We start from the raw sequence: 10,827 nt of genomic DNA, 5'->3' as shown, positions 1-10,827 counted from the left end.
GAAACTCAATATAAACAAACGCGGTCGTTCCACACTCGCCATGCAAAACACCGTGCTGAGTTAGTCGCCTTTTGAGAGTGAAGAAATCGACAAGCTTCGGACATACTTCGCAGAATTTCAAATAAAGCTTTACAAATTACGTTTAACTGTAATTAGGCATTCTCGCTTGTTAAGATATTTCAAAATAATACTCCAAAATGGCAAAAATAAAGTTACCGAAAGAAGTGTACTGCAAATCTGAAAGTAACGATGAAGAGTTTTATTTTGGCACCTTGAATACTGACTCTGACATAGAAAGTGATAACGTTTGTAGTGGTTCTACTAGTAGTGATGTAGTTCCAAAAAAGAATTAATAAATCTTGTTTATCCTTCATAATCTTGCATGTTATGTATCACTGCTCTTTCAATGGAAATTAATTCCGACCAGTACGACACCCATGTCCAAATTTAATATGACCACAAAGGGTTAATCCTTTCATTCGACTGACCAATCAGGCGCCGCTGTCAAGTATTTAACACTTTGCTTCCAGCTGGGGATTCTCTGCTTCAGAGCCTACTTCGCTACCAGCCAGAGAGACAAGCCCGAAGGAGAAGGTGGTCGCTGCGAAGACACCCTGGGGGCGGCCTACCCACATCACCAGGTGCAGCAGGATACTGAGACTCCACGGTCGCCTGTCTGGGAACTCCAGACGCACCAGCAAGACCGGGCGTGTAAGCTGGCATGGACTGCCCATCCGAGCATGCACCGCACGCGCCGCCTGGGCTTGCGCAACCATTAGCTAGCTCCTGCCCTCAAAAGCTTTTCGCGACTGTGCAAGAGTCAGAGTACCAGGATCGAGAACTACAACTTCCGGCTTGCTTACTAACTGCGGTGGCGCTATTTAAAAAGCCTCGAGAGGAGGTGCTTGGCTACGTCCCTCTGTTCCAGTTCCGCTCCCTCAGAACAGAGGCCAGACGGGGGCGCAGCCTTAGGCCTGAGCCAAGATGGCATCTGCGAAACCAACCCCGACGGACTCGGACTCGCTCTCTTCCTGCCTCGCGCAGCTGACGGCGGCGGCCAGGGAGGGTCTACGTGGGACAAAGGACACAGCTACCAACGAGACACCCTTGGGCCGTGCGCTCTTAGCTCTCCGCAAGCGCCACGTCAAGGCAGCGGGAGGAATCGAGCGCTTCCGGGCACGCGGCGGGCTCCACCCCCTTCTGGTGCTGCTGCGGCGAGCATCTCCAGCGGGTCCCGCCCCGTCCCTGGCTGGCCCCGGCTCCGCCCCTTCGATCCAGTCCGCGGTTTCGGCTGGCCCCGCCCCCTCCTCTGCGTCCTTGTCCACCCTGGACTTGGTGCTTAGCATCCTAGCCGACTGCTGTACCCAAAGGGCGTGCCGGACTGAAGTGCGCAGACTCGGAGGCATTCTGTCTTTGGTGACTATTCTGGAGTGTGTGAAGACAGACAGCATCCAGAACCGAGCAGCCCGTGCTCTGGGCAACTTAGCCATGGAAGCTGAGAGCTGTGCGCACATCCATTCTGCTGGTGCTGTTCCCCTACTCATTGAGAGCCTGACGGCCTACCAGGACTCACCTTGTTTGCAGAGCGTGATTCGTGCCCTCCGCAACCTGGCGGACTCCCCCCAGCACCGCCTGGCCCTGGCACAGCAGGGAGCAGTGCGCCCACTGGCTGAGCTTCTGGCTGCTGCCCCAGACCCTGCGCTGACCTTGGCCCTACTCCGTGCCCTCCTAGAGCTGAGTCGAGACTGCTCCCGTGCCTGTGCTGAGCAGCTAAGTCTGGGTGGAGGACTAGGCCCACTGGTCAGTCTAGCCTCCCATCCCAAAGGGATAGTTCGCGAGTCAGCTGTCCTGATCCTTGCCAACCTGTGTGCCCAGGGCCTGGTACGGCCTGCCCTGGGCAATGCTGGTGGTGTGGAGGTGCTGTTGGGTGAGCTCCAGCAACGCCGAGGTCCCGGTGGGGCGGGCCCAGCCTCCCAGCAGCCCCTGGTGCGGGCTGTGTGCCTACTTTGCCAGGAGGCCATTAACCGAGCCCGGCTGCGGGATGCTGGTGGTTTGGAGCTGCTGATGGGACTCTTGCGGGATCCTCATGCCAGCGCCTGGCACCCTTGTGTCGTGGCTGCCCTTGAGGGCTTCCTCTATGATACAGGGGCCCTGGGCCAACTGCAGGCTCTGGGGCTTGCACCTCTCTTGGCCGGGCAGCTGTGTGGCGAGCTTGCTGATGAGGAAGGAGAGGGAAAAGAAGCTGCTTCCTGGGACTCTCCTGGGGAGCAGACCCCTGAGCGGGTAGAAGCCAGAAGCTTCCGAAGCGTCAGGTCGCGGCTGATATCCGAGGGCTACGCCACAGGCCCGGAAGACATCTCTCCGGACCGGTCTCCAGAGCGCTGTCCACGGCCTCCTCCACCGCCTGCGCCCCCTGAGCAGGCCCAGGTGGCCAGTCCCGCCCGGGGCCCAGCCTTGGTGCAGACGCCTCGAGGCCGCCGCCCTGCCACCGAGGAGTCTTGGGGCCGCGAGGGGCCAGCGCTGCTGCTGCTTTCACACTTCTCCCGTGCGCCAGACCCAAGCGGGGCGCTGGTGACAGGCCCGGTCCTGGGCGGCCTGCTGGCCTGCGTGACGAAGGCGCCGGGCCCACCGAGCCCGCGCGCACTGCGCATCCTGGCGCGCCTCACCTGCAACCCTGCCTGCCTCGAGGCCTTCGTGTGCAGCTATGGTGCCGCGCTGCTGCGAGCCTGGCTGGTGCTGGGTGTCGCCCCGGACGACTGGCCCACGCTGCGTGCCCGGCCCCCCAGTCAGCGCAGCCAGCACCAGGGGCTGGGTGAAATGCTGCTACAGAACCTGACGGTGCAGGCGGAGTCGCCCTTCGGGGTGGGGGTCCTCACTCACCTGCTGCTCTCCGGGAGTCCTGAGGACCGTGTGGCCTGTGCGCTGACCTTGCCCTTCATTTGTCAGAAGCCCTCTCTGTGGCGCCGGCTACTTCTGGACCAGGGCGGCCTCCGACTCCTCCTCTCGGCGCTGACGCGGCCAGCCCCACACCCACTCTTCCTCTTCTTTGCTGCAGACTCCCTTTCCTGCCTCCACAGCCTGGTGTCTCCCACGGTGAGCCCCGCCCCGCCACCCGCAAGCCCCTGGGACATAGACACACCCTCCCCTTGCCACTATGAACCTCTGCTGGGCCCAGCTCCCAGCCCAGCCCCGGATCTGCACTTCCTCCTGGACTCTGGCCTGCGGCTCCCCGCCCAGCGAGCTGCCTCATCTACTGCCTCCGCTTTCTTCCAGGCCCTGCTGGCTGGCAGCTTTGCTGAAGCCCAGATGGACCTGGTACCTCTTCGAGACCTATCACCCAGCGCAGCCTGGCCTGTCATGCATCACCTGCATGGTTGCCGGGGCTGTGGAGCAGCCCTGGGGCCCATTCCCCCGCCAGGCCAGCCCCTGCTGGGCTCAGAGGCAGAGGAGGCACTGGAGGCTGCTGACCGTTTCCTGCTGCCGGGGCTGGAGGAGGAACTGGAAGAGGCTGTGGGCCGTATCCACCTGGGATCCCAAGGTAGCCCAGAGTCAGTGGGTGAGGTATTCCGCCTGGGCCGGCCTCGGCTGGCTGCCCACTGTGCACGCTGGATCCTGGGGCTGGGGCAGTGCCCACGGAAGCGGGCTCTGGCCTTAGTGGGGCTGTTGGAGGCAGCAGGCGAGGAAGCAGGTCCCCTGACTGAGGCTTTACTGGCTGTGGTGATGGGAGTTTAAGTGGGGAGCAGGGGTCCCAGCCTAGACTCTTGATATCCCCTCGAGGGGACCCAAGAATGAATTGGCAAGAAGAAGGCCTCCCTTGGAGTGGCACGGGGAGGAGGCTAAGCAGGAGTCACCACTGAGGACCGACGAGAGGATGGAACTGGGCCCCAGGACATGGGCTGCAGACTCAGGAGTGAGAAGCCGAGACTGAGGCCTGGGCATGGGGACTTTGAGATGGAGAAGAGCCCAGCCTTCTGGGGTTGGGATTAAAACGTTGGAGTTGGATATTCAACTACATCATCGAGAACTATCTATGGCACCATGATTCTTATTATATAGATATTCTCCTTTTTCTTTTCTCTCCTATCTTTTTTTTTCTTTCTCTCTCTTAGATATCATTTGTGCTCTCTTTCCTCTCCCCTAATTCTCTTTTCTCAGGTGGTCACTGATATTGGGGCTATCGGTGTCGTGAGTACATTCATGCTTTGTTCCCTTTGGGTCATGTCTTGTTCAGGTGAATTTTATCCTGCCTGACTAAAGTGCTAGAGAGCAAGCCACATAACCAGACACCTGGAGAGGAAATTTCATTAACGAACGGGTCAATTACACCCCTAGACCCAGCTACAGAGGCAGGAAGAAGGCGGCAGCGAGGATGCAAAAGAGGAGTGTGTGGTTGTGTGTGGGGTGTGTGTGTGTGTGTGTGTGTGTGTGTGTGAATGAAGCAACGTTATTCTCTTCCTTAGTCCTGTTAATCCCTAACTCCAGGGAAAAGTCCCGGTGGGATGTATATTGGATTAAGAGGCAGGAAACCTTGTGTATAGTCCTGGGACCCACAGGGTGTTGGGATATGAGTGAGGCAAGTCGCTCTCTGTGCTTCGGTTTCCTCATTTAGAAACAAATGGATGGGACGCCTTAATTTTTAAAACATTTCAGCTTAAACAGTCCAGGACTCTTGCTAGTGCTATTGAATGGTTGTTAATAACAAGTTCCATTTCCCCTTTGTTCTCCACTTGAGCCCTTCCCCCTACTTCATCAGAGGAACTTGACAGAGGGAAAAAGGCAGATTACAGGTTCGAGAGGAAGGAGGGGACTGTTAATAGGTTATTCACAAGCAGTGTCAGTTCCTGCCCGACAGGCACCATCTCAAGCCTTAGTGTCAAGAGGTTGTTCTCCCAGCATCAGCTGTTTGGAATTCTTGAGATAATGGAAGCCAAGCCGGAAAGTCATCAAAAGCTCCATCCCCCCCCATCCTGGGGTTGAGGATGGGTCGGTAGGTGGGTGAGAGGGATCTGTATTCCTTCCCTAAGTCCAGAATCTGCTGGTTTTGTGGAAGGCTCTGGTTATACTGGTTTATAAGTTTCAATTCCTAGGCTCTTCTGTTTCTTGAGGATGCCACAGTTCTCTACTCTAGAACTAAAAGAACTTGACCTTTGACCTAGCTATTGTAAGCTCCCTACTTCTCTATCCACAACAAATACTGATTATAGTCTCCACATCTCCACTCGCTGTCTGACATCTGACTTCACAGGGAATGGGCTTCAATGGACCAGGATGCTTTCACTCGCCAGACTGAAAGTACAGATGCACCCTACAGACTTCTGCTATTGGCTTTTCTCATCATGTTGATCTTTGGGTTTTGGCCATCAGTCTTGACTGAGCACAAGATTTATATGTCCTTTTTCTTTGCAATTGGGACTTCCGATCATCTTTGACTCATAACTCAGGCTCCTAGTCCCATCCTTCAGCTCAGTTTTTCCTATGGACCACCATCGAAAGCTTAGGTTTTCTGCCACATGAATCATAAGGTACCATTGTTTGACAAACAGGAAAATGAGCTCTTATGTTACTGACATTTTTGGGTTTGGAGTGGAGTCTCTAGTTGTTTGACCTATATTTCCTGGGGAAATCTGAGAATATAAGCATTCTAGAAGCAAAACATTTCAGAACTGGAGTTGACCACATCACCAGAAATGCTTGCATATTTTTCTTGTCTTTAATAGGTAATAAGTGCATAGCAAATTGCCCTGCCAGAGCTTGTGGGGAATTTAATTAATTGCTTGTTGGTAACACATGGAGTCATTCCTCAATGGCTTCAATTCATTTGTCCAAAAATAACCCCAAAGATGAATTGCACATTAGATTTACTGCCTATAATTTTGTAGCTTGCAGATGCTACTGTGGGAAGCAGTCACTAATTTAACAATTTAGAAACAATTTGGGCATAGTTGTGTGGAAATAAAGGTATTTGATTCTGCTTTATGAACTCAGGTTTTTTTTTTTTTTTTTTTTTTTTTTTTTTTGTGTGTGTGTGTGTGTGTGTGTGTGTGTGTGTATGATATTTATGAGTTTGACCAGCAGGAGCTTTGGATTCCCATTAGTGGTCACAGCTGCTCACTGTGAACGTGGCAGTTTGCTACATTGAAGAACTTGCTGCCCAATAGCTTATTGGTCAGGTCAAAAGGTATGGGGCAACATCACAAGATGTTTTTGAGTGTTTGCAAATTCCTAGGGAAACTGTTCTTATTCCAAATGCTATAAATTTTAAAGAAGGAATGCTTTCGATATTTAAAATAATTACTTAGGCGTCATCATTTATGATTGCTCAAGTTCTTTGGCTCATTGCCAAGGCAACCCCATTTGTAATGTAGGCCCCTATATGGTGTGCAAGTAGGAATGTCCTAGACCATGGGGTTTGCCAGACTTTAGGACTTGGTATCCAGCAGAACTTGACATTAGGGACTTCTAGAGGGTTAAAGCTGCAAATGTCCCTTGAGGTCATTTAAACCAGTCCCTTGTTTTATTTATTTATTTTTTAAAAAATATATTTTATTGATGTTTTTACAGAGAGGAAGGGAGAAGGAGAGGAATAGAGAGTTAGAAACATCAGTGAGAGAGAAATATTGATCAGCTGCCTCCTACACACCCCCTACTGGGTATGTGCCCGCAACCAAGGTACATGCCCTTGACTGGAATCGAACCTGGGACCCCTGAGTCCGCAGGCCGACGCTCTATCCACTGAGCCAACTGGTTAGGGCTAGCCCCTTGTTTTAAAGTTGAAGGAATTCAGACTCAGGATGTGAAAGGAGTTGATTAAGGCCACCCATCTTTTTAGCAGAAGAAATGGTTGCAGAATCCAGGACTCCTGATTGCCAATTTAATTCTCCTTTTGCCATATGCTGAAAAGGATTCAAACTAAATGAGCAAAACAATAGCTAAAATATTGATTTTTTTAGGTGCTTTTAATGAAATTCTGCTGAGGAAACTGAGAGGCATAACATTGGAAGGGGTTCTACTCAGCCACATTTTTAGCTCATTCTCTTCTCTGAAATGTGTTGATAGCAACCTGTTTTCTTTCTAAGTTTAATACTCTGACCTTTTAATTTTGTGCATACTTAAAATGGATTTTTTTCCCTGCGAATTTAGGGGTTGGCTTTTGTTTTCTGTCAGTTTATGGAACTAAGACCAGATAAAAGCATTCAAATGAATTATGCAAAGTTCCTGTGAAGTGAGGGATAACCATCCCCCACGTTGAGAAAACATACTTTTGCCTTCAAGTCTGGGAACTGTGTGTATTTAATTACGCACAGAATGTGCTGCTGGGAGAAACCCAGACTTAGGAAAGGCCTGCTGGTGACTGCCATGCTCTGAGTTGAGGCTAAGCCTGGTGATGGCAGACAGGCGAGTGGGCAGCTGGCACAAGGCCACTAGAGGGCAGTGTTAACTTACGCATCAGCCCTGAAACCGGTGGGTGTCCTAGGCCAAATGAAATAAACAGCAGGCAATGTGTTGGGCATCGACTTCTCCCTGAGTTCTAGACATGCAAGGATAAGTAATTATGTGCTGGCACTTTTTTTGAGCCTGGGTATCCTGGACTCATTTTGAAGTTCTAATCTTTGTAGTGTAGAGAAAAGGACACAGGATAGAATATCAACAGATCCGGAATCTAGTCCTAGTTCTACCACTCATTAATTCAGTTTCCTCATCTGAAAAAGTGAGTGGTTCTAATATTTCTCCTATAAAATCTATGAGTCAGCTGGTTCTTCTTTTCTGCCCTGTTCCCTCCTGGGGCCCAATGAATACTCAATTTTACCCCACAGTTTACCTCTGACTTTTAAAGAGAAATCAGGATATCCTCTGCATAGGTAAATCTCACCTTTCTGTCTTGGCTACAAGGTCAGGCTTCTCTTCCAGGAACGTTTCTTGCAGTGTCACCTTCTCCTTCTCCCCTCTCCTCCCCAAGGTAGTCACTGTGGCTTATCAAGGCTCACATAATTGCTTATCAGCAAACATGCCTAGTGACCCTTGTTATAAGTTGAACTGTGCTCCCTTCATATGGTGAAGTCCTAACACCCAGCACCTCAGAATGTGACTTTATTTGGAAAGAGGGTAGTTTCAGATGTAATTAGTTAAGTTAGGATGAGGTCATATTGGAGTAGAGCAGACTCCTAATCCATTATGACATGTGTCCTTAAAAAAAAGGGAAATTTGGACACAAATATGCATTCCAGGAGAATGCCATGTGAAGATTCAAGTTATGCTGCCAAAACCCAAGGAACGATCAGAGGCCAGGAGAGACACTGGGAATAAATCCTCCCTCTGTGCCTTCAGAATGAGCATGGTCCTGCGGATGCCTTGATCTTGGACTTCCAGACTCAGAACTGTGAGACAGTAAGTTTATGTCACCTAAGCTGCTCAGTTTGTAGCACTTCGTTATGGCAGCTCTTACAAACTCATACAACCTGAATGGGCATTCAGTTAAGTCATTGGAATATGTGCTGACTGTGGAGTTTCCTAGATGGTTGGCAGATTACAATGATTAGTCCTGCCCCCTGTATTGTACTCCACCAAGGTCAATATTACTGCCTTGTTCAAAACGACAACAATTTTTGTATAACTTATGATATGTGGTAAGTTTGGTAGGAAGAATGCAACCATCCAGGGGTAATACAATTTATCCTTCTTTAATACTTAGTTATCCTTATGTTTCCCCAACTTAAGCTGGCCTCAGAGACAAATGTGCTGGCAGTTCACTGATTTCAAACTATGTTCAACTTTAAATAGTATTTGAAATGCAGAAATCCTCCTTTAATGAATAAATCAAGGCAAAAGTTTGATCTTCAACTGTTCTTAACAAAATAGATCAATTCACAGCTCTTGCTTTTGATCATAGACATGAAGAGAGGAATTAACTGTGGTCACTTATGTTGCTAAGACCTGTCAGCTAAGTCTGTTTCCAAGGATACCCCAAAGCCTAAAGATACTGAGAAAATAGGAGAGAAGTTCTGTGTCAGGGAGTGGGAGGTGGGCGTGTGGATAGAAAAGCCTTGATGAAAGGCACATTTTTTTGTAGCATCTACATGTCAGCTGGACCCTCATTAACACATTAAAAAGAGTCGTCTCTAGATATTCCCTAGTCCCTAAATGATGGAATATTTCCTCTACATCAGCCTATGCCCTCCAGAAAAATATAGACATTTTAGATATCTTAGAAATGATATGGAAATCCTAAAGATTTGGTTTATATTGCTCAGTGTTGTGTGATACTCCCTGAAGCAGACTCTTCACTCTGCCGGTTACACTTTTCTCTCTTTTTAAATACCATTTGGGTCCCTATGGTCATCATTGGATGTTGGTCACTGCCTGGATAGCTTTTGCCTGAGAGACTAAAGTTAGCATGGCAGCAGGTTCTAGTCCCAGACTTGTGTATGGTCTATCTTGTTTTCACTGATTCCTCAACTTTGCTTTTCATTTTGAGAGCAGTTTTCAGTGAGTTCATTTCCTTTACAACTGGGGAACAGAAGATTAGCATTATTTCTTTTTGGTCCTAAGGAGGAAAGATACTTGTTTCAAAATAAGTGGACAGTATTTTCATGTCCTCTTGATAAACCCAATTAGGAGTTCTAAAAATGTTTGTCATTAGCCCAAGACAGGGTATAGATGATCTACTACTTATTCTACTTTAGAAATACAAAGGACAAACATTTTGTTATTTTTTCATACTAAATTTAACTCTAAATTTTCTAGCAGTAAAGGCAAATGAATATATTATGATTATGAGCTTCTATTTTTTTTCTTTTGGCAGAAGACAGCATACAATTTCACCAAGAGAGGAGTAAGTAACCACCCTTTGTTTATTGGGAAGTCTTGACTTCCTGGTGATATACATTAGGTTGCCAGAAATCTTAGCAAAAGTTTTACAGAAGGGTCTTTCTAAGTAAAAGAAGACCCTATAGATGCTGTTATACAAACCAGGCATAGATTTATGAATTACCATGTGTAACATAAATTGATGGGATAAATCTCCTTGGAGAAAAGCAGGATAGCTCAGGGAACTCAGTTTATGTCAGTACCTGAATCTGTGTTACTTGGCTGCAGCTCCTTTTGCTTAAATAAATGCTTATAGTCATTTAACAATAATAAAAAGTCAGGATAGCCCGTTTAGGGTCTGCTTCCATTCCATGGGGCTCTGTTGTCTTGTGTACTCCTATGGGACATGGACTCTCAACCAAAATTACTTGGAAATTGATAACTATAAAATGTCAATTGCAAACACTGAAATTTTTTAAATTACTCTCAGTTTTATTCCTTGGACACAGCTAGTTATGGATTGCATTAGTTACCTGTAGCTCTGTAATAAATTACTCCAAAATTTCATGGCTTAAAACAACAAACTTTTATTAACTCTCAGCTTTGGTGGATCAACAATGTGGATGCAACGCAGGGTCTTGCCCTGGCTGCAATCAAGGCGTCGCTGGGGAAAGATCTGCTTCCAAACTCACTCTCGAGCTCACTCATGGCTATCGATCGGCAAGATTTAGTTCGTTGTTGGCTGTTGTCCAGAGACCCCCACTCAGTTCCTTTCTGCTAGGAGTTCTCCATAGGCAACCTGCAAGATGAAAACTGGTTTCAACCAGAGTGTGCACTCAACAGAGCAGGAGAGAGAGAAAAAGACAGGAAGAGTCTTTTTGTAACCTAATGTTGGAAGTGACATCCTATCACTTTTGTTATATTTTAGTTGTTAAAGGGAGTTACTTGGCCCAGCTCACATATAAGGGAAGGGACTACACAGGGGTGTGGACACCAGGAGATAGGTATCATTGGAAGCCACTT

General features: G+C 48.4%; 1 protein-coding gene across 1 annotated transcript; it reads left to right on the top strand.

The window, feature by feature from the left end:
- The first annotated feature begins 963 nt into the window (after positions 1 to 963).
- On the top strand, positions 964 to 3,890 carry LOC118660630 (armadillo repeat-containing protein 5-like). The gene has a single exon (XM_036318269.1). It carries the CDS (start codon positions 985 to 987, stop codon positions 3,730 to 3,732), a length of 2,748 nt encoding a protein of 915 aa, XP_036174162.1. The 5' UTR covers positions 964 to 984; the 3' UTR covers positions 3,733 to 3,890.
- The last annotated feature ends 6,937 nt before the right edge of the window (positions 3,891 to 10,827 follow it).

This window comes from Myotis myotis, unplaced genomic scaffold (genome assembly GCF_014108235.1).
Source record: "Myotis myotis isolate mMyoMyo1 unplaced genomic scaffold, mMyoMyo1.p scaffold_m19_p_7, whole genome shotgun sequence".
Lineage (NCBI taxonomy): Eukaryota > Metazoa > Chordata > Mammalia > Chiroptera > Vespertilionidae > Myotis > Myotis myotis.
Note: the sequence above shows the minus strand (reverse complement) of the source record. Positions and strands in the feature narration are given on the sequence as shown.